This window comes from Notolabrus celidotus, chromosome 18 (genome assembly GCF_009762535.1).
Source record: "Notolabrus celidotus isolate fNotCel1 chromosome 18, fNotCel1.pri, whole genome shotgun sequence".
Lineage (NCBI taxonomy): Eukaryota > Metazoa > Chordata > Actinopteri > Labriformes > Labridae > Notolabrus > Notolabrus celidotus.
The window spans coordinates 7,474,435-7,498,432 of NC_048289.1; the positions used below are offsets into that span (position 1 = coordinate 7,474,435).

Sequence of the window (23,998 nt, forward strand, 5' to 3'; positions counted from 1 at the left end):
AGTTGCCTGGCTTTCTGACAACAATGGATGAGGTGCTGGACTCCACCTGTAGAATTCCTTTCCCTCTTCAGTAGTCTTGTTGAAGCAAACAGTCTGCTGCACCAGGGTCCAAAGATTTGAGGCTATCCTCCCACTTTCCACTGACACACATTCACAGACAGAGCTGTCTCGAGAGCCTCAAACACAACCTGCAAACCCCGATCCTGAACCATGATGTGAATATTTAGCATCAGCAGGGATTAAACCGTAAGGGCACTCTGGGATTTATTGGTGCTCTCAAACAGCCGGCATCAGTGATGGATTGATCGGTACATTCAATCAGAAGGCATTTAGAGAACAATTGATCTGTGTGTCAGCTGAAGTAAGAAGCCAATACATCACATTTGAACAAACACAACCAAGTGGAGTCAAAGTTACTCACCTTGAAAGCACATTGCAAAGTCAGCTGGGATGTGTATCAGTACTGATCTGTTGGCTGATGTTGCTCTTTTGTGTCACATCAAATTAATGAAGGAAGCTAGCTCCTTCATTAGCTCCACGTTGCAGCCCAGAAAGATGCTTGAGATGTTCCAAAGTCTCTGAATCATCCTATAAGCGCTACCAAAGGATGAGATGGTGCTAGAAGGAGCTGCACGTCTGCATAGAAACTGCACGGCTAAAATAGTTGTTGAACTACACTGGAAGTCTGCACACAGGAAGACTGTTCAAAACTTTTACCCCTTGCGACGGGGCTAATTTTCTGCAGACCGGCTAAATCATTTAAGCCAGTATGAAACTAACATATGCACTCAAACTCACCGTCATCTTTTAAATATTGCATGTCGACCTGCAGCTAGTCTAAACCAGGGGTTCCCAAAGTTTTCAGGCTGCGACCCCCAATATACAGGTGTCAAGGACTCACGACCCCCACTGTCCCTGTATGTAATTCAAATGTTGCTTCATACTTCATTTAGCTGGTCTGCAGAAAATTAGCCTAGCTTCATGCACATGTGGCTGTGTTTCCTGTGCAGTTATAATGTGAACCTGCTGCTACTGATGCTTTTGTTGTTATATTTACAACAATGGGTAAAATATGCAGTTTTAGATAAGTTAAAGAAATTAAGAATTAAAATTTGGGGCGTGGACTTGGCCTAATGGTTAAGTGGGGTAGCCTGGGTTCGAATCCAGCCCGTGTCTCCTTGTCCGCATGTCATTTCCCCACTCTCTCCTAGATTCCTATACTATCTACTGTCCTCTCCTCTATAAATAAAGGTGTAAAAGCCCCAAAAACATAACTTTAAGAAAAAGAAAAATCTGGAAGATTTCTTGCGACCCCCACTTTGGGAACCTCTGGTCTAAACCATAGTCTGTAAAACATGGAGGCAGTCCCAGTGATGTCACCCTGTTGGTTTCTGAATCAGGGTTTTGAAGCCCAACTTGCCGGTCGCCATGTAGGAGATGCTGATTCAGTCTAACTTTGTTGTCTACTTTTGGAGCCGGCCTCAAGTGGACACTCGAAGAACTGCTAATTTAGCACGACAGCCACTTGGTCTAAACATGACATAACTTAAAGACTGTTTTTGGCCTTTTTTAGCATTCCTTTAAAATGATTTTATGTTTTTTGGCTAATGTGATATCTGCTGTGGTTTTAATGTCCAGTTTGAGATAAGGCTGTATGCAGTATTTGACCGTATCAATGGAAAGTGGGGATCTCCGGTCTCTGATGCAGTTATTTTCAGAGATGAGGAGGTTGAAAAGTTAAGGAACCCCTTTTTCAGCTTACTGTTTCTTAACAATTTGATTAAAGTCCAGATGAAAAAATGAAAAAACAGCAACAATGAAGTCAATATCAGATCAGCTGTCAACTAGATTGTCATTTTCAACGTTGTACTTTGTTTGGACCCTGATATTCTCCATCGATGCATTCCTATAAAACAAATGAGTGAGTGTAATCATCAATCAAGAGTATTTCTAATCAAACACTGACTGTTCTCTCTCCTCTTCTTTCTTCCCTCCTCTGTCTTTCTTCACTGCAGCGTGCGTCAGTGGGCCCGCAGGCTCCACACTGGTGCTGAGACAGGATGAAGAGGTTCAGGAGACACGGCCAGGAGTCCCAAAGAGATCGACTCAAACAGGAGCTGTTCCAGTTCAACAAGGTAAGAGACATAGACACGTGTTTACTGTAATACCTTGACGTGTTTGAACTACAAGCTTCCTGCAGTCTTCCTCAGAAGAGTCACGTGATGAAGCTGTGACATGTTTGTCAGCTGATTTATATAGGTTTGGTTGTCCTACCTGAAGCGGCAGGTCGACCATGCCCCCTGTTGTTCTGAGAAGGACAGCAGGAAGCTTGAAGTCGAAACACGTCAGGTAAAAAGAAAACAAGTGTTTAACTAATACGGTAAGGGATATGTTTAAAGTTAAGTCAAAAGATCAGAGCTGCAGAATGCCCCTGAAAATGAATCTGGCTACCTAAACTTAATTTAAAGCATGACAAGCTGTGGCCTCATTTTTTGTTTACTCCTACTTTGTTTTATTCTGTAAACATGTCTGAGACTGTGGGTAAGATCATTTTCTCCTACATGACTGATTCATTCAAAAGTTGCTTCATGTGACAAAGCTGATGTGAGTGAATGCATCTTAGATCTGTACTAAAAAATACAACCATGATTTGTCAAACTTCAACTTATATTGAGTTTTTAAAAGCGTATAAAACGAATGAATTATTCTGACCATGAACGATACATCACACCAAAGTTTGTTTTCTCCCGCCTCCCAACACACATACAAACAAACCATGCAGGGACATCTTCCCCATGATCATTTTGAAATGAAGCAGAGGTGAGTGCATCTAAAATGTACAGGCTGAACGGGTCACAACTTATTATTTAAAATGCTTTATTCAAATCAACAATAGAGAAAGTAGCCGGCTGTAGTGAATGAGTAGCCGGCTGTTTGGCCAACAGCCAGCGCTGGTGGAAACCCCTGGATTGTAGAATAGCTGACAAACAGTGGAGCAAATGTACATAAACAGTTTTCAGGAGAAAGCTTAAGGCTGATTTATACTTCTGCATCGTCCCTATGCAGCAGGGGCTGACACGGACAGGAGCTCCACATACTTGTGCGTCGATGTGTCCGTGTCGCGCACCAATCCTCTGCCTAAACGCTTGATGGCAGTGCGATCTCTCTGACAACGGGTCGCCTGCTTCCGGCCCTGCTACGATCTCTGTTTGTTTTTCAACAGCGATTCAGAGCGTGTTCTGTTAATCTAAAGCTGATACATGTTACTGTTTATCATACAGACATGATTACATGAAGAATAGAGAGGAGGAGAGGAAATACACGGCCGATAAGTGGCCGATGAGCGGGGATCCTGGAAGTGCTGTAAATGCGGGAAATACAAGCCGCCGAGCGAACCAATCACAGGTCTGCGTCGATTCCACGGGTAGTTACATTTTGGAGGAGGTGCACATCAGCTACATGCGTAGGTACGGGAGCTACGCGGACCCCTGGCGCAGGCTACGCCGTCAATTCAACGCAGAAGTATAAATCAGCCTTTAAGGTGTTTTAATGTTGGCAGTTTCTTTATATTTAGCTACCTCATTTTGTGCATCTGTTGTAGTTCTTGGTGTAGTGTGAGATTTTAGAGTTGAGTATGGCCTTCATTTTCAGGCATTTTAACGTCATGTTTTACTACTTTCATGAAGCTACTGATGATATCAGTGCTGTTGAGGGTTTACAGGTAAAGGTGTGACGGGTTAATGCATAAACATATATTTTTAATTCATCTTTAATGGTGTCTCTCAAAAGGCACAGTCGTAGGTTGGAGGACACAGTTTGTGAAAGTGTGTCACTTTTTATGTTTCTTTTGACAGGTGTGAAATCAGTTTTATTAGTCGGAGGTATTTATAAACCAACAGGTGTCTAATGACAGGTGACTGCAGCAATTTAACTGTGGGAGTGGAAGAAAGGTTACACATGAGCCGTATGAGACAACAAATACTTCAGCATCTATTTCACACTTAATCAAAGAGACTATCTGCATCGTCCCAAATCATAACAAACCTTATGTAATGACACTGAAGATAGAAAGGCGGTCTAGACCTCAGTCTTTATGTTATGTCCATGAAGAATACTGTGCTCTGCAGAAAGAGTGTACTGTAGATATTACAATAACAGAAGACTAATTATAAGTTATTTAGAGTCAGAGCTGTAAGGTTTTTCTTTGGACAAAAACAGAGAATCATCCCCTGTATGGATTCAATGCAGTGATGTCATTAGACGTCAGGAATTACAAATGAAGCGACACGAGTCACTAAAATTAATTTGAATATTAGTCATTAGACTGTGCTGGAGACCTGAGGCTGCATAAAACTGTCAATCAATACTCTCTTGAATATTTGAGAGATTCTGTGAGTAACTTTTAGTTTGTGTTGATCCGGACAAAGCAGTGTTATCTCTTTGTTGAGCACGTACTGTACATGCACAACAAAGAGATAAGACACTGCTTTGTCCAGTGTTCTGTCTTTTGACAGGGAAATGGATCACTCACTGTTCGTCTTTGTCAAAGAAAATACAAACAAACTGCTGTTGATCACTTTGACTGACACCTACCCGGTAGCAGCAATTACAAGCACGTAATCGCTCTTTACATACACTACCAGTCAAAAGTTTGGAAACACCTTCTCATTAAAGGGTTTGTATTTATTTTACTGATTGTAAACACTGTAGATTAATACTGAAGACATCAACACTTTGAAAGAACATATATGGAATTATTGAATGAACCAAAAAATGTTAAACAAAGCAGAATCTGTGTTATATTTTAGATTCTGTAAAGTAGCCCCCTTTTTCCTTCATGACAGCTTTGCACATTCTTGGTATTCTCTCAGTCTGCTTCATGAAGTGGTCTCCTGGAATGGTTTCTAATTAACATGAGCCTTGTCAAGAGTTCATTTGTAGAATGACTTGCCTTCTTAATGTGTTTGAGACCATCAGTTGTGTTGTTCAGAGGTAGGGTTAGTACACAATGGATAGCCCTGTTTGACTACTGTTGTAATCCAGATTATGGTAAAACCAGATTATTTCATAGTTTTGATGTCTTCAGAATTAATCTACAAAGTTGAAAATAATTCAGATAAATAAAATCATTGAATGAGAAGGTATGTCAAAACTCTTGACTGATAGTGTATTCTACATTAAAGTGTAGGACCTGTTCTCGGGGTTCAGCATAGGAGGTGTTCAGGTTTCTGTTTGAAGTGTGTTTGTAGTTTGAGTAGTGTCAACCAATCAGATGTAAGTAGGTTTTGGTGAAAAACAGTCTGTATGGAGAGCAAAAGCAGGAGGAACACAATCCAGTGTAATGACATCCCGGCTCCCATTGTGGTAATCGGAAGGAAGATTTATTTCTCTCTATAAACAGTTATCTGCATGAAGAGCAGCTAACAATCTGTTCTAGATCAAACATTTACACTGAGACACAAATCTGCTTGATGCTGTGCCACTGAAGACAATCAGTGTTTAGATTTCCTGACTTCCTGGAATGCATCAGAAATGATGGATCCCACCTCCATTCAACAAAAAAAACATAAAATATTTTTCTTCTCCTCTTGAGGACAGACCTGACGAAGCTTGACTTAACTTTGTTGATAATGTTATTTCAGCAAACTAAAGACCTGTTAATTACAGGAAAATCACAAGAAGATCTGTTTCTGTTTCAGGCTCTGTGTGGCTTTATTTTCAACGTTTCAGACTCAGCAGGAACAGATGACACCACTCAGAGATTTTAAATTTGTCTGCATGTCTCATCTCATGGAAATACCTAATAAAGCAGATTCATCAGGCGTACGTCATCCTGCATGATGATGAAGTTATTTCAGCTCTTTGTGAACCATTTATTGTAATTTCTGTAGTTAGAAATCCTGGTACTGATTCTAGCTAAGATGTAATCGAACTGTACATAAGTCGGCCTGAAATAAGTAGGAGTGGCAGTAAAGTAAAGAGAGACGGTTCCTGGAGAAGGTAGTCAAATTACAATGAATCGCTGTGTGCCTAATGAACCCGGATACTCCAGTATTTGCTTTTTATTACATAACTGAAAAGTGCAATTAATGAGACACTTATGATCCTGCAGTGTGAAAGCTTACTGGAGTATCATGAACCAAGAAGTCACACAGCTTATCTGACCTTCACTGAAGAGGTGAAAATGTTTGAATGAATTGTGAAAGTATTAACAAGACAAGAGGTGTTTACCCAAGATATGTTTATCCTGATTTATCAATCATGGATTAACTAAACAAGTCCGTCTGCGTCACATGATAAATACCAGAGTTTGAAACAACAGGATTCATGTTTCTATGTTATCTGTGACTTCCTATTTCTAGTCCACCTGCTGTTATCTGCAGTGTTTCGCTGCAGCCTCTCGCCTCCATCCTGTCATTGTCTCTGCTGTCACAGCTCAGTCTCACCCTCCCTCTGTCTGTCCTCTGTCTCCTCCTCAGACGGTGGAGCATGGATTCCCCCACCAGCCCAGCGCTCTCTGCTACAGTCCCTCCCTGCAGGTGCTGGCCATCGGCACCCGGTCCGGAGCCATCAAACTGTATCCTTTACTGTGCCGGCGTGTAAACAGCGCTCAGCCAGGAATCTGAGCGTCATGTTTGAACTTGAGGCAGGAGTGATAATTAGCAACTATGACGCTGCTAAATCCTCGTCTGCGGTTCACATTGGCACCTGCTTCAGGTATTTCATTTTCCCACGCTGTTGCTCAACGCTGCCTGGCGTTCTCAGACGGTAGAGTTAGTGACGCCACAGCCTCTCTGCTCAATTATTCTCCTTGACAGTGCAGCGGAGCCAGTCAGTACACTTTCCCCATTGACACAGAGACACACACTGGTTTTGATAACTGTGGTGCCCTCTTTCATTAGGGTAATCCTGTCATACAAAGCAGCAGATTGTTCTTGGATAAAGGAGAAAGAGGGCTCAGATACAGGAAAATCTGTGAATGAATATCATCAGTCAAACTGCAGGATGCTTCAGGCGGAGTCAGAGAACAGAGCAGCTTCTGTTATTTTAATGTAGCTCACAAATCTTCTGATGATGTGACACTTTAAACAATCTTCAGAGACAGTTTTGTTTCTTCACAGCGAGGTCAGGGTCACTGCAGCAGCCCTGGAGCTGCTTCATCGCTCTGCTCACACACACACTTTCACAACAAGGGAGAGGAAGTCTCTTTCCTCCTGTTGATGGATGGTTGAAAATTTATGCTATGATTACATGAGACTAGATCTTCACTCATATTTAAAATATGTCTCTATCTTACACTCGCCCTCAACACAGGATCTCAGTTCCAGCTCGGTCAGAAACAAGCAGTGCTACTGTCTCATTATGGCTTTGGGCCCCAGCCCTGCTCACACATCAGTCCAGAGGCCACTTTTAGTATTGCAGCAACAATTCGTCTGCCTCTCGATTTCAGAATTCTGTGACGTCATCACGATGTGACGTTTAAGAGCCAGGCAGGAAAAACACCTCCACATGTGAAAGGGAAACAAAGCAGGGACACTGAGAAATGAGACTTGACTTTAAAAACATTCAGAGGTTCTGCGTTCTGTTTGTCAGACCTGAAGCTCTCTAACAGACACAAACTATAAAATGTCAGTATTTGCAGTTGTCACCATCGTCTATGAGCACAATACATCACTGCATCCACAGATGCAGGTTAAAACTGTACCATGCAAAGAGGAAACCAAATATAAACATGACCCAGAAACACCGGAGACTTCTCTGGACCTGAGCCTGTTTTAAAATGGACTGAGGGGAAGTGGAAAACTGTCCTATGGTCTGATGAATCAAAATCTGACATTCTTTTTGGAAATCATCGACGCTGTGTCCTCCGCTCTAAAGTGGAGAGAGATCACCCGTTCAAAAAGCCAGCATCCCTGATGGTATCTTACACATCTGTGAAGGCTCCTTTGTGTCACTTGTTTTTAGTACGTTTTAAAATGACTGTTACAAATCCAGTTGTCCTTAACCAGAGGTCAGGTATGGGGCTCCAGGTGTGGAGTTCATGGGTCTACATGATGAAAATGCGGCTGTCACACAGGTCCACTTCCTCCCCCACCAGGTAGAGTACAGAGAACGCACACAGCACACAACAAACAGTGTTTCTGCTTTTGAAATCAGCATGACTGATTAGATGTCTTTGTCTTTGGATAGCACAGCTGCTGTCTGTAACTACAGTAGCTTTTTAGACTGGATTGATTGATTGATTGATTGATTGATTGATTGATGTTTAGGTTGAACTGGTGACTCTGCTGGATGATAACAGTCTGCACATGTGGACTTTAAAAGCCCACAAGGGACTCTCTGAGCTCCTGGAGATAGGACGCTTCACACTCACTGGACCACCTGGGTGGGTAAAATATGCAGACACACACACACTTTTTCTTTTAAGGTTATTTTTTTGGTAGAGCACAACACACAAAACACAACATATGAAGCAAACACATAGCTTCTTATCGTTTCTGTAACTTGTCTCCTCCTCCTCTTCTTCTTCACTTCAGAGCCCCTCCAAGTGTGACCAGAGTGACAGCGGTGCTGGCTCACTCCTCGGGGGAGCTGCTGCTGTTGGGGACAGAGGGAGGACACGTTTTTGTTGTTGAAGTGCCGGGGTTCAGAGAGCTGGAGGAGAGAAACATCAGCCTGGACCAAGTCTCCAGCAGGTGGGCAGAAACAAGACACAAGTGTTTATAGTTGACAAAAATGAAAGACACACAATACTCCTTTGTTGTTTTTCAGGCTTTCAGCCACAGAAATATTTTTGCTGATCTGGTTTTCATTGTTTCGATACTTTGTGATAGCTTTGGTCCACTCTGCCTCTCCTACACTGCAGATCAATGTCTCTCTTGTGTTCATCCTCTCTCTCCTCTCTCTTGCAGTGTACCAGATGACTACATCGGCAGGAGGAACCTGGAACACGTAGAAGCCCTGCAGGAGAACCCGATCAACCCTAACCAGGTGGTGATTGGCTACGGACGAGGCCTCATGGTCATCTGGGATCTAGAGAAACAATGTGCCATCCAGCACATCCCTGCCACACAGGTATGAGCTCTATTACTCTGTTACAAGAAAACTAAACCGCAGTTTCCTTAATCTTGATATTTACCTTGTGTGTTTTTAACCACAGCAACTGGAGAGTGTGTGGTGGACGGAGGACGCAAGCTACATCCTCAGCTCCCACAGTGACGGAAGTTACTGTCGATGGATGGTGGGAGCAGAGGACCTGAACGAGGAGGAGGAGAAGTCAGACATTCCCTATGGTGAGGATGAAGAAGTGTCCGCTGCACGTTTTTCTTCACTGACAGATATGAGAAGTGTTTCCTGAAGGCTGATTTCTCTTCTGTCACTACAGGTCATTTCCCCTGCAAGGCCATTTCTAAAATAGTTCAGCTTCCCACAGAAGACAGGTGAGTTGTCTTTAATCACGCCTGAGCTTTATGGGGAATTAAACCTGAGCTCTATTTTTTTCTAAATGACTGATGGGTGCAAAATAAAGTCAGCAGAGGCTTGATGTTGTGATGGTGCTTGAGATGATTTGTCTGATGTTCTTGTGGTGTGAGGTGTGTGATCGTGGCTGCACTGATTTAAAAATAATCAATGTTAAACATGTTCATTATTTACAATCAGACATCCTGTTGTGTGGGGGAAACAACAGGAACAGCGGAGCACGCACTCTGTGAATTGTCTCGCGATAGCCAATCAGGAAGCAACCTGACTAATTGAAGCAGAACAAACGCAGCATTGTTGACGACAGTAAACACAAAGCTCAGACTAATATGAATGTCTGAAACTGAGAAACAACATGTTAAATTGCAGCAACATGAGTATGTCCTCCTAAAAGTAATCACAATCACACTGACGATGAGAAGAGCTGGACAGAAATCACTACCACTGTGGATGAACCAGATAGCTAAGCAGCTAGCAATATTTACCTCCTCTAGTCCAGGGGTTCCCACAGTGTGGGTTGGTACCCCCTGGGGAGTCACGAGACACAAATGGGGGGTCGTGAGATGTCTTCCAGAATGTGTTTTTTTTTTTTTTTTTTAGTTATCTAAAAATAGTACATTTTACCCATTATAGTAAAAAATATTGGCAAATAGTAGCTAACCTTGAAATAAAACCTTTAAAATAGAAAATGTAATGAGTTTTCTGCATTTCTTTTTGCCAGATGACTCCTAAGTTTAGGGTTAGTAAACAGTTAATTATCAAAAGCATCAGTAGCAGCAGGTTAATTCATAACAGCACAGGAAACACAGACACATGCTCATATAGGTAGTGTCACTTTCTGCAGACCAGCTAAATGAAGCCACATTAAATCCCTTTGAGGGACAATGGGGGTCCTGAGTCTTGGCACCTATATTTGGGGGGGTCACGGGCTGAAAAGTTTGGGAACCCCTGATCTAGTCTGCCATATTTGTCTATTTATAAGTTACAATTGACTGTAACTGTAATCTTAACATTTCTACTCGTAGTGGAGTAAAATAAGATGATCAGGATGCATGAATCAGAGCAGCACCAGACTCAGATGTTCTTCCTTGTCACTGTCAGAGTCCGTGACATCTTCTTACCGTTTATCAATCCTTAAACACCGCCGTATCTCAAACAGTGGTCTGTGTAGGGTTGGTAGCCTTTCATGGGAACAGTGTTCTCATCAGCCTCTTTGCAGGTCGAATTAACATCAAACCGAAAATTTTCATTCTTAGTAAGTCTAAAACTTTGTGTTTTTCTGTTGGTATTCCTTATCAGATGCAGAAAATAGCAGCAGCGCCCGTATAAGCTTCTCTTCCTGTTACTTTTCCATCTGCGTTTCCTTCTCACTCAGTCAGTCCTGTAACTCTGACAGAGCTCATACTGTGTTGTGGTTTATGTTCTCTTGATGTGATTTCTTCAGTTTGTTAGACGTCTCTTCCTCCCAGCTCCTCGTGTGTTTTAACATCACTCACTGTTTCTCGCTGTCTCTCTTCTTCTTCTTCTTCTTCTTCTTCTTCTCTCTCCTGCTGACCGGTCAGACTTTAACCACCAATCTGTCAATCTAAAAATGTCCTCCGTGTTTATCAGAAACAGATGTTATTGCCACAGGGTCAACAGGAAGAGGTGAAATCATAAAGTTTATGAACGTGCAGCACCTCTCTCCGTGGACTGCATTGATATGATGTTTGATCCGGTTGTCCCTGGCAGTGCTCTTGCTATTCAGAATTATTAACTGTTGTTTTGAGGTTTTGACCAATCAGAATCCAGTACTTAACACCGCCGTGTGAGCAGTTAGTAAGCCGGGTAATAACAGGCTGTAAATGCTGCAGCGTTATCTTCAGGGTCAGATTGTTTCAACAGAGTGTCCACTAAAGAAGTGCTTGATGTAGCTGTTGACAGACACAATGTGTGAAACTAGAAAGGGTCTTTGAATGACTCTTCAGATCCCCCAGACTCAATTCACAAACCCAGTATTTCTTTTAAATTGGATTTTGTGGATCCCTTTAAACTTCACAAACACACATTAGCACAAATAAACTACTGAGGCGATCAATATTTTTGTTTTTACAGTCACAAAGAAATATAAAAACAGGCCCAGTAGTCAAATGGAAATCCTCTCCGCCGTTTGTGAGACCTGTGGCTCAATGAAAGTTGTCCCAGCGTTCTCACTGTTCAAATATTTAACTTTATTTCCCCAATGTGCTGCATGACCTACTGTTACACATTAACCTCTGAGCAAACTGTACTGTACTTGAACCTGTGTGTGTCTCTCTCTCTCTCTCTCTCTCTCTCTCTCTCTCTCTCTCTCTCTCTCTCTCTCTCTCTCTCTCTCTCTCTCTCTCTCTCTCTCTCTGTGTGTGCGTGTAGTCCTCCATACCTGATCTTCAGCGGTGGTATGCCCAGGGCCAGCTACGGGGACAGACACTGTATCACAGTGATCCACGGGAAAACACACGTGGCTCTGGACTTCACCTCCAGGATCATCGACTTCTTCGTCATCAGAGGCGGCCCACAGCACACAGGCAGGAAACACACACACACACACACACACACACACACACACACGCACCCACACGCACCCGCACCCACCCACACGCGCACACACACACACAGACACACACACACACACACGCGCACCCACACACACCCACACCCAAAACCACAAATACATCCGAGCTAGTTAGAAGGGGAGTGACAACAACAGCAGTCAATAATTATTACAAACTTGGTTGGCCCATAGAGGTAGGGCTCGGCGATATGGTCTTAAAACAAAATTGAAATTTGTTCATACTGAACTGGATTTACAATTTCAATCCATTTTTTATTTCTTCTGACAAAAACAAACTTTAAATGTCAAAGAAATGACTCAAATAAGTTTTATCCCCTGGGGGATTAGCTCACCTCTGCAGTCATCAGGATAGTAATCTATTTAGAGGCAGACACTTCACAGAGCCCAGTCATTGTTGATAAAAAAGCACCGTCAAACTCATGTAAGGCTAAATGGTTCAACTGGACCTTATGTTTGAAGTAGTGGAATAGAACCACATCCCCTCCAGGGAGTCTCCAGAGATCTTTTCTCGTGTACAAATGAGATACTGATAGTTTGAAACATGTGGATAAACCCAGGCTTCTCCTCTGTATATGAGCACCATGTCTTTAGTGTTATGCAGAGTATCAGCTCTCCACCGTGTCTCTTTCTTGTCATACATGATACAATAAGAAAACTGCTAATGTTGGCTGCTCTTTAGCAGGTGTTTGTGGGCTGTAGCGGTCTTGTCCATCTCATAGTGAGACACATTTCTCCCTCTCACCTGCTTCTGTTTAAGTTGTTGAAATAAATTAGTTTTCTAGCTTATTTAGATGCAAAAAACACTTTGTGAAAAAACTTTAGTCTGCTGCAAAGTTTTTTCAGTCTGTCACTGCAAATCTGAAACTGTTTCAAATAACTGATAAGTCTGTGACACTGCCTTCTTCAGGAACATAGTCTACAGGAACATACTCTTCATGAACACTGGCTGCCATGTTGATGTTGTGTATCTGTATAGGAAGTAAAGAAGGGAGGAGGGTGTGACCTGTGGAGGAACTTAAAGAGGAAACTAGATTTTTTTTTTCCATATTGTTCTAATCCACAAATTTGAACTAACTGATCAAATCGATTTATCGCCCAGTCCTACACCCAGGTATCTTCTATGTGTGGGAAACACTGGAACAAGAGTCGGTTATTTCTGAAGCGGTCACGTCCAGATTAGGATCTGGCCTACTAAGATGCTAGTGTCACACTCATCAACCCCAAAGCCCCCTACTTTTCTCACCGTGCGACTTAAAAACCACATAGATCATTTTGACTTCATATATTGACTTTAATTAGATAATATTTTTACAAAGCAGCAGAGCAAATTGCAATGGAAGGTGATCACGAGAGCAGGGAGCATTGGCACAGCTGACAGTTGTCCTGCATCGAGTCCCCGTGTCTATCACCGTCTCTGTGTCCCAGAAGGAGGTTTAGTGGTTTCTGGTCACTTTGAGACTCCACTTGCTCGTTTTAAATCCTGCCATGTTTTGTCTCCTGCGTTGTTTTGTTTACATTGATGCAACTTAAAAAAGGAACAAAAATCTGAAATTACTTCCAGCTGCAACCAAACAATGAAATCATCCTCCACTGAATTAAAGGAGCATGGTGTCTCCAGCTAGCTCCACATTTATAGCTGCATAACTTATTGTGAGCACAGATTCATCGAGCACAAAGCTAAATCAAAGATTCTGATTCACTCCTGTGTAACATTTAAACAACAGGAAACAGGAAATGGAAAATAAACCTGACCATGCAGGGTTTATTGCAGGCATGTAAAGGTGTTTTACACGTTCCCTTTTTTTGGTTTTCAGGCCTTTTTTTTGTAACCTCATTCCCCCAGTCGCCTGGTAGCTCGGATACACATAAATAAAGTCACTGTAAACTCCAGTTGTTGTCTTGGAGGGTGTAAACAGCTTGCAGATGTTCATCTCAGATGCACAATGACCATGCAACCAGTGCTGTAGTTCAAGAGTTGGAGACATTTTGGGTGTGCCCGGTTTTGGTTTTAATTTCTCAAAGTGGTTTAGATCATTTGTCTGAACTGAGTTTCTGTTTCAGGTTGATTTATGTAAGATATTTTATTTTATCCCCGTTTCTGTCTGTCTGCAGAAGATCCCAGTGCGCTGGTGGTGCTGGTGGAGGAGGAGCTGGTAGTGATCGACCTGCAGACGGAGGGCTGGCCGGTCATTCAGACGCCGTACCTTGTCCCTCTCCACAGCTCAGCCATCACCTGCTCCCACCACGTCTCTGCCATCCCCATCAAGCTGTGGGAGAGGATCATCGCTGCGGGAGACCTGCAGAAGACACACTATTCGAAACAGGTACATCAAAGCAAAGTGAATAGTGTTGTTGCTCATATTTTCCCTCTTTTATTTAACACAGCTTTTCTACCTTACATCAGAAGGAATATTAGAATGAATACTAGGGATGTAACGATATCAACAATATCAGAGTATTGCGGACCCAAGGTGTCCCATACAGTCGTGGATCTGTTACGGTACGAAATGATAAGTCTTCCCCGCAAAAAAATTTAGTTTTGTTTCAGCCGCATTGAATCAGAGCGCAGGGAAGAGGGATCCACAAAACCAGATGTAGTACAGAGAAAATGAGGGACACCAACATTATTAGAGGGAGAAGAGAGAGATGATTTTGAAATTATTGATTCTTCAGCGGCTTTTAAGTCTGTCTTGTGGAAGCATTGCAGTTTCTTCATGTCAGGAAATGAGAAAGAAGAAAGGCAATCATGAAAGTATTGATAAGCTCAATCATTATTGATCATCAGGCTTTAACAATGTGGAGACGGGTCTTTAATGGAACAGGACTGCATATTGTTTTTGTTGGTCCGAGGCTCATGGGTCCCGTGACAGTATACCTCACGTCGGGCCAATTTTAAATCAAATCACTGGTGCACAAACATACCTCATAAATCTCATAAAGTTTCTGAATAATATTAAATTCCCAGCCACAGATATTTGTCTGTACCTTTGGCTGTCTTTGGGTTGAAAAAAGTGTCAACTTTCAGTCGCTGCTGCTACAGGAAAGTTTCCTCCTCCTCCGCTCAAAGCATCTGTGGCAGCACTTACACCAGTTTAACATGACTACAGAGAAATAATCTTTTCTTTACTGGTCCCCTTTGCTTTTATAGGTCTCATAACAAGTTAAGAACTCTTCACAGGAGCTCTAAAGTTTTAATTATAGAACATTTATATTTATAACACATCTTCCTTATAAAGGGTAAACAAGGTAAATAAAGGAGTATTTAAAAACAAGGCTATTAGAACAAAAAAGAGTATCCTGGCTTTAGAACAATGCATTTCAACAGAGCACAGTAGATTAGGTACTAAAAGGAAATGGTCTTTTAAAGAGAGGTTTGCGTTCCCTTTTCTAAAGACTCAGAGGTCTGTGCTGCCCTCAGGTGGTAAGGGAGGGTATCACACAGGCGTGGAGCAGCAGAGTAAAAGGCCTGATCCCCCACAGTGTGGAGTTTAGTTGTAGGGGGATGGAGGCTGTTGGTGTTGGCAGAGCAGAGGTTCCATGTTGTGGTTTGTGGAGTGAGCATTTCTTTCAGGAGGTTCTTTTCTGAGTGTTGAGCCCATGATGTGCTCACTGATGGTTTTCAGAGAGCTTCAGAAACATGGTTCTGAGCGGGGTCCTTTAAATGAAGATATCTGTGAAACTGATCGATTTAAAATCAGGACATGGTGTCACATCAAACTGTATTAAGTCCCTGCTGTTTAAAAAAAACAGGAATTTAAAAAATGGAAGTCATTTTCTAAAAGAGGCCTGTGTAGAGTTGAGCCGAAGTGTTAATCAACTTATTTTTTCTGTTTTTAATCGATTATGAAAGTTGTTTCCTATTGAATCTTGCAGGTGATGATCAAACTGAATGGCATTTTAAAACGTTTGGCTACAATATGTGAAAAGTCTAGAAACACAGTGGCTTTTATAACAACTGGTTCAGGTTTAATAAAGAGTATTTCCACCACTTACTGGATTTAAAATCATTATTTTACGAATTAAATCTATTTTTAACTTCAGCACTGTGTGCACATTGGAAATTAAAACAAGATGATTACCAAACTCTGTCTCCCTCTCTTTCCTCTCTTCCCTCTCTCTGCAGCCATGGCCCATCACAGGAGGACAGAACATGGCCCCGGACCCTCCGCAGAGAGACCTAATGCTCACAGGGTCAGTCCTGCTGAACTATTTCACACCAGTGTTTTTAAATCTCTTGCAGGTTTAACATCGTGGTTTTTTATTTTTTGTGTGTGCAGGCATGAGGATGGAACAGTGCGTTTCTGGGATGCTTCGGGAGTCTGCCTTTATCCTATGTACAAGTTAAGCACAGCCGGAGTTTTCCACACGGACGCTGACCCCAATGACAACATGAACCAAGGATCCGAGGGAGAGTGGCCGCCATTCAGGAAGGTGTGTGTCTTTAAAACAGTCAAAGTGAAATTTACAGCAAACCCCAATTATTTCCCTTCTCAGTTAATCTGCAGCACATTAGCAGGAAAGAAATCTCCAGAACAAGAATTAAGATCAAAGCAAAAAGTGTCTGAACTCCTGCAGTCTGAGTAGAATCGGCCAATCAGGTGGCAGCAGGAAAAATAGTCTGTATGGAGAGCAACAGCAAGAGGAACACATGAAGAGCAGCTAGCAATCTGTTCTAGATCAAACATTTACACTGAGACACAAATCTGCTTGATGCTATGTCACTAAAGACAGTCAGCGTTAAGATTTCCTGACATCCTGGAATGCATCAGAAATGATGTATCCCACCTCCATTCAACAAACAAACACTTGAAAAGTAGTTTTCTTCTCCTCTGAAGGACTGACCTGACGAAGCTTGACTTTTGAGTTTGACTTTTTTGCATCATGATGTTAATTCAGCAAACCAAAGACCCGTTAATTACAAGACTCAGCTTCTCTTTTGGGTCAAAAGCCTGACTGTGGGAGTCATGAGTTGCATCATGCTCATTTATTTAAGCCAAAACTTTGTTTCTTCTATTTTTACAGAGGCTTCTTTTCAAGTGTCTTATTAAGCTGTTGTTCCTAACAGTATTTTTTTCTCTGATCGTCCAGGTCGGCTGTTTTGACCCGTACAGTGATGACCCGCGACTCGGCGTTCAGAAGATCCACCTTTGTAAATACAGCGGGTATCTGACTGTGGCTGGTACAGCTGGACAGGTGAGAGGACTGTGAAACATTAACATCAGAATGAAGTTTTGCATACCTAAGTTTGTTTTGTAAAGTGACGTAAACACAGAGTTGTAAAGCCATTTGTTTTACCATTTGACTTTAAAGAGGCATCGGTCTGATCGTTAGCTTATATTTCACTGTGTCTCCTGTTCCAGATCCTGGTGCTGGAGCTGAATGACGAGGCAGCAGACCAGGTAGTGGAGGCTAAAGTTGTGGACTTGCTGCAGGGCCAGGAGGGCTTCCGCTGGAAGGTAAGGAGCAGAAACTGTAATAATGCTCATCAATACCTGAGCTCTGCTTTATTTTCAAGTACCCGTTTAAGCAGATGACTAATCTTTGTATACAGTACAACATAATCTGTGTCAACACCACAGAACTGAAATGATAACGAATACCATCATTGTTTTTCTCCCCGCTCAGGGCCACACTCGGTTGGATGTGCGAGAGGAGCCGGTGCAGTTTCCTCCGGGCTTCCAGCCTTTCGCTCTGGTCCAGTGTCAGCCTCCCGCTGTGGTCACCGCCCTCACCCTGCACTCAGAGTGGAAGCTAGTCGCTTTTGGGACCAGTCACGGTTTTGGCCTCTATGACTACCAACAGAAGAACAACGTCTTCGTCAAGTAAGAGGAATCAGAGAGAGAGAGAGATTAGAGGGGAACTTTAGTATTTTGAACTTTTAACTAATTCGACAGTTATTAGTCACTGTAGTGATCGGAATATAAGAGGTTTTTTTTCCCTCAAAGTACTTCCGAAAAACTAGGATTGTCTTATGTTTGGGATTTAGTAATGCAGTAGAAGGCCAATATTCTTACTTTCTAAGCGAGAGTGGCCCCTATCGTCAATCACAACCACAGCGGCAGAGGGATGAAAGATGGAGAGACACAGTGATCGTCCAAAACAAGGGGACTCTAGAGTAGTTAGAGTTATGGTGCTGATTTTAGTTTAACACCTGAGACGTTAAACAGCTGACACCTAATGAAATATGGAGTCACAGAGTGTGATGTCTGAAGATGGCGACCCTTAAAAGATTTTCTTAAAATGTGTGGTTAAGCATGTTTCCAAAAAATGAAAAAAGGTGCCTATTACCTGAGCCGTCCTCCATCCATTAGACTGCAGGTTATTTGAACTACTATGGTCTGTAAATCAAAACCATAAGTGCTTCATTTACACACCTGATCATATTTATATCCCTTTGAATGTGACAATTTAATTTCAAACAAAAACATTTTTTTGGGGTGGCATGCTTGTTCTCTCAACATGTGTCTTTGTTGTGTTGGGACCAGTAACCAAATACAGAGGGACAAACCTATTAGTACCTCTTAGTGCCTCTGTGCATACATTGCTTGATGTGTAAACTCAATACCTCCTAAACCCTAGGTGCACCCTGAACCCCAGTGACCAGCTGGCCATGGAGGGTCCTCTGTCCCGGGTGAAGAGCATAAAGAAATCTCTCCGCCAGTCGTTCAGGAGAATCAGACGCAGCAGAGTCTCACTAAGGAAACACCACGTCAACAACGCCGCCAAGGTAAATCTGAGGTCTCACCTGTCCTCTGGGACTCATCAGAAGCAGTGCCCAAAAAATCAAGGGTAGCAGAAAGTCCACTGCTTCCTGCTCCTGTATTAAATGTCATTCTCACCCTCTTGTGTCGGAGCAGCTCCAGGAAGCGAATGCTCGTCTGGAGGCGGAGCTGGCAGAGATGGAGATCGCCCCCGTCCAGAGAAAGATCGAGGCCCGCTCTTCAGATGACTCCTTCACTGGTCTCGTACGGACGCTCTACTTCGCTGACACCTTCCTCACAGACAGTGAGTTACACAGACAGCCACCTGATGTATTCAATAAAGCAAGCTACAGGTCCTTCATACGTGTCTAATCTCTCTGCAGGTTCACATAACACACCCTCCCTATGGGCGGGGACCAATGGCGGTTGTGTGTTTGCGTACATGCTCCGCCTTCCTCCTGTAGAGCACAGGGCAGATGAACCGGTCACCGCACAGCCAGGTGAGGAAGCAGTCTCTGAGGACTGATGAGAGTTTTCTCATCTTTGTTGCTGAACCATCTTCTCTCTCTCTCTTTCCTCCTCCTGTACAGCTAAAGAGATCCAGCTGATGCACCGGGCGCCCGTCGTTGGTATCGTGGTGATGGACGGTCATGGGGCTCCTCTCCCTGAGCCTCTGGAGGTGGCTCATGACCTGGCTCGCTCGCCTGACATGCAGGGCTCACACCACCTCCTCGTCATATCTGAGGAACAGTTTAAGGTCAGAAGAAAGGCAAACATTAACAGAAAAGATCAGATCTGGTGTTTAAAAAGCTAACCATCCAGATAACAAAAGGCATAAACCGGCCCGCTTGATTGGTATAATCGGATCACTTTACTGAATGAGGAGTTTACACAAAGCGTTTTTACTCTGATCAGGCTCTGACCATGATTATAACTGCTCCATGTAAACATAGATGCTGATCTCCTGAACTTAAACTAAGTCACTCTTATTTCTTACATTTGACTTTGCTACAACCAACTCTTTGACTCGACGTACCCAGAGTGCACCACGGTCATAGCTGCACCCGGTCTTAACATGTGCTGAGTGTCACTAAGTAACACTCATCTGTCCGCTCTCTTCTCCCATCAAAATATCTGCACACAAAACAAACAATCCAAAGCTATCAACATGAAAACTGCGGAACAAAAAAACCTGACTGTGACTGATGGCAGTAGGTATCAAATCCCGCTCAGTCGTTGCTCTTCCGCTGATCCTGTTTGTGTGTCTTCAGGTGTTCACGCTGCCGAAGGTGAGCGCTAAGATGAAGTTAAAGCTGACCGCTGTGGACGGCTCCAGAGTACGGAGGGTGGGCGTGTCCTGGTTCGGCAGCAGTAAATCGGAGGAATACGGCGAGAGCGGCTTGGTGGTTCTGACCAATCAGGGTGACGTCCATGTGGTATCACTGCCGTCAATCAAGTTGCAGGTCCAGTACCCCTGCATCCGCCGAGAGGACGTCAGCGGCATCGCCTCCTGTGTGTTCACCAAGCACGGCCAGGGTGAGGACACGTCTGCACACGTTACTCAGCTGTTGTGACATTTCGTGTTGGCTCAGTTAAAGAGAGACGATGAGGTCACTCGTGTTAAAGCTCCTGTGAGGAGCTCTCAGGTTGGGTGAAGTGTGACGACCCTGATGGACGAAGCAGGATCATTTTTCTCTTTGCTGAACTTGTCTTAAACATTTTTAAGAGAAGTTTCCTGTCAAAAAAATCTCCTCCTTCTTTGCTTTGTACGTTGAACGTGCATCTCAGAAGCAAGTCTAAAAAGTCTGTTGCTGCTGTCAATGACCTCAAATGAAGCTACCTGCTGCAGGATTACTGTCTAATAAAATAATTCAGTGGTTGAGAATATAACCACCATGATAATATTATGACAGTAACTATAAGATGAATAGTGATACTATTTTATCAGCATATCATAGTCATTTATGTTATGTTTGAGTTAGATTTAAATGGGGATATTTATTTTTCATCAGTTTTTATAACTTCTTACACAAGAACATTTGTAGAAACATTTTAAAACAACAGAATTTATCTCAGAAATAACAAAGAGTGTTTAGCTTAAAAAATGTGTTCTCTGTCAGTGATAGGATTTAAATGAGTGTTGTGCAGTTATTTAAATGAAGAGTTGTTCTGAACCTCAATATAGGCGTTTTTCGACCGGAGGAACTTTACCCCGGAACTAGGTTTTGACCAGTGTACCCAGGGGCTGAATTTAGTTTGGGGTTAGTACTTTTCAAAAAGCCCCGGGGCTTTCGGGGGGCAGGGCTTGCAATGCTGAACGTGTCTGATTGGTAGATTAACCGTAGTGTTTTTATTCCGCCCGCCGTCCACAATAACATCACACACATCTGTGATTCACTTGATTTCTCTTTCTTTCATTAGTTTTTATTTGTTCTATATTTTTTGTATGTGTGTGTACTTTTCAAAAGAAGAAGCTGTGATTCACTTGGTGTAGCAGCTTGTAGTAGTCTTATCTCAGCCCACCGTGAATGCGTCTCTCCCGGTGTTACGGTTTTAAAAGTGACCCTGTATACTGGAGACCTTCAGCTGAATGTAACAGTGTTTGTGGAGTTTACACAGCTGTTGAAACACAAAGGGAGTTCCTGGGAATGCAAACTAGTTTAGTTTTTTAGACTAAATGATACCAGTAAAAATCAATCTTTAATGATGCCACAGCAACAAAAAATGAACTCCTAGGCTCAAAAATGTTTCATTTTTTAAAGCCTTGATCATTTTCATTTCCAGCCTGCCACAGTGCTGGTATAGAGACAGTCTCTGAACACAGACCAACAATTAATGTAACTGTTCATAGTAATAAAACACAAAATTAATAAAATTTTCTTAAATACATGTACACTCAAAATAAACATTTCCAGAGTGTCATCACTCATAATTCAGAGGAGGTGTGTGGTGGTGTGTGGTGGTGTGTGTGTCTGCAGAGAGTCTGCTCTCTGTCTGTGTTGTCTACTTCTAGTTGTTGTCAGATTTCTGTCAGCAGCTGGATTACACATGAGTCTGTGTTGTTTCTGATGGATGCCATCTGTGAACTGCTCGTTTGAATATCTATTATTTCTTCTATCAGGCTTCTACTTAATCTCTCCATCTGAGTTTGAACGCTTCTCTCTGTCCACGCGCTTCCTGGTGGAGCCTCGCTGTCTGGTCGAACTTCCTCTTCAATCAGGCTCTAAACGTAGGATTCACTCTGACGGAGGATCATCAACTCACAGGTATGCACTGTCACTTAAAGTCTCTACAGTGAAACACACACACACTACCTTTCCTTTCCTCATGACTGTTTATCTTCTCTCTCCTTCTAGAAGCACCAGACTCGACAGTGAAGACGCAGGTAACACGTCTAACATCAGCTTCATCTCTGATCATGCACGTGCTGATGGCTGACATGTAGTGTTCTCTTTGATGTTTTTAAACTCTGTGCTTTTGCTGTCCGTCTGTGTTCCCACACACACACTTTGTCTGTGGCTGACTGTACTGACGTGTCCTCTGCCTGCTGCCTGTGTGTTCCAGAGAGTGCAGCTAGACGTGTTATGGAGCATGCTTTGCTGAATGACGAGCGTGAGTACTCGATAGACAAAGAAACAGAGCAGAGCGTTTTAAACCATGAAACTGTTTTCTGTTTATTTGAATCTTTAATGTTTGGCTTCAGCTGAATCAGCCCCATGTGCTGCCTCTCCTAACCGGTGTGTCAGCTTTCTGCTCCAATCATCGTCATCAGACACACCTTTCTCAGCAATGCTTCCCAGACAGCATCCCATCGAGTGATGGGAATCAAGAACTGGTTCCAGCTAGTTCATGCCTTTATGCTTAACGGTTCCCTTATCAATGCCTTCCACTTCATTCGTCGTACCTTCTAAAATAATAACCTCACAAAACACGAGAGGATGTCAGTGCAGAGTTAACCAAGGAAGTAATCATGGGGAACAGGAGACAGGAACACAAAATGATGCTAACAGTGCAAAGTTACAATGTCTTTGTCATTTTAATTAAGGGTGGAAACACCAGCAGCATGCTGAAACATTTATCAATGCTACATGGTATTAAATATCAGGAGGGCCGTGTGTTTGACGCTTTACACCGCCGATGTTTCAGTTAAAACAGTTACCATGTTAACTGACGAGCATCAGCTGGATGCATCTCTCGCTAATGCCTTTGGTTTACCTTTAAAGACATATCTGATGAATTTATTTGGACATTAGACTATATATATATATATATATATATATATATATATATATATATATAAAGACCCCCCATCCTAATCCCAGCCCCAGCCCGACTCCAAACCCACCCCACAATCCTATGGTTAAGATCCCAATATATGCAATAATAATAATAATAATAATAATAATAATACTAAAAATAAATAAATGAAAAACAAAAAAAAAGTTGCTGAATGAACTGAGGAAACACTCTCATGATATCTTAATGAGGAAACACTGGAGGTTAAATAAAATGTTAAAAATCAACACAGGAAATTAAGCTCACCATAATAAAAAAAAATGACTAAGATTAAAAAAACACTAAAATATTGAACCATTAAAAAGAATAAGATACTTTACTTAAAATAAATAAAATAGAATAGATACAAAGTGACTAAAATTTGAACTAGATAAAAAATAAATAAAGATCTTAAAGAAAACAAACGCTGTACAAACATCTTCTCATCTGATCCTGTTTGATGGTGGTGGTGAAACAAGTTCTGGTGTTTTTATTAGCCATGTTACCTCCCAACTACAGAGAAGTTGTTTCTTTTGTTCTGTGTGCAGAGACTCTTATAAAATTAGTGCTGTTGACAGAAAACCTGTAAAGACCTATTCTTTCCCACACAGAAGAACCACAGGAATTGATAAGGGAACCGATAAAGGCATTGGTAGCAATAAAATCTCATCAACCCCCATCCCTGATCTTATTGCATGATTATATAACTTCCATTAGATTCAAGAAAAAAGTGCTGTAGTGACCAAACGGCTGCAGACTGACATTTTCTTTTTTTTTTTTTTGCAGAGGTACTTCAAGAGATCCAGAAGTCACTAGAAGGAGACCAAACGTGAGTATCAGACACTTTTTCTGTTATGATTCCACACTTAAAATAAATAAGAGACTAACCTCTGTCTTTGTTAGTCAATCTGGGCCCATTACACACACATCTGTATCTTTATCTTTATCT

At 42.3% G+C, this 23,998-nt stretch overlaps 1 protein-coding gene across 1 annotated transcript in view; it reads left to right on the top strand.

Moving 5' to 3' along the window:
- The window catches only part of llgl2 (LLGL scribble cell polarity complex component 2), a 46,646-nt gene that overhangs the window by 19,383 nt on the left and 3,265 nt on the right, over window positions 1–23,998 (top strand). The window contains exons 2-25 of the mRNA XM_034707679.1: window positions 2,016–2,135; window positions 6,480–6,577; window positions 8,017–8,098; window positions 8,271–8,386; window positions 8,538–8,696; window positions 8,913–9,075; window positions 9,161–9,293; window positions 9,386–9,440; window positions 11,872–12,026; window positions 14,186–14,397; window positions 16,197–16,264; window positions 16,351–16,504; window positions 17,162–17,266; window positions 17,434–17,529; window positions 17,699–17,895; window positions 18,653–18,800; window positions 18,931–19,078; window positions 19,158–19,274; window positions 19,365–19,531; window positions 20,046–20,310; window positions 21,896–22,040; window positions 22,131–22,159; window positions 22,339–22,386; window positions 23,836–23,878. Coding sequence (XP_034563570.1) covers window positions 2,061–2,135; window positions 6,480–6,577; window positions 8,017–8,098; window positions 8,271–8,386; window positions 8,538–8,696; window positions 8,913–9,075; window positions 9,161–9,293; window positions 9,386–9,440; window positions 11,872–12,026; window positions 14,186–14,397; window positions 16,197–16,264; window positions 16,351–16,504; window positions 17,162–17,266; window positions 17,434–17,529; window positions 17,699–17,895; window positions 18,653–18,800; window positions 18,931–19,078; window positions 19,158–19,274; window positions 19,365–19,531; window positions 20,046–20,310; window positions 21,896–22,040; window positions 22,131–22,159; window positions 22,339–22,386; window positions 23,836–23,878 — 2,978 coding nt within the window. The 5' untranslated portion in view covers window positions 2,016–2,060. The remainder of the gene's footprint in view (window positions 1–2,015; window positions 2,136–6,479; window positions 6,578–8,016; window positions 8,099–8,270; window positions 8,387–8,537; window positions 8,697–8,912; window positions 9,076–9,160; window positions 9,294–9,385; window positions 9,441–11,871; window positions 12,027–14,185; window positions 14,398–16,196; window positions 16,265–16,350; window positions 16,505–17,161; window positions 17,267–17,433; window positions 17,530–17,698; window positions 17,896–18,652; window positions 18,801–18,930; window positions 19,079–19,157; window positions 19,275–19,364; window positions 19,532–20,045; window positions 20,311–21,895; window positions 22,041–22,130; window positions 22,160–22,338; window positions 22,387–23,835; window positions 23,879–23,998) is intronic.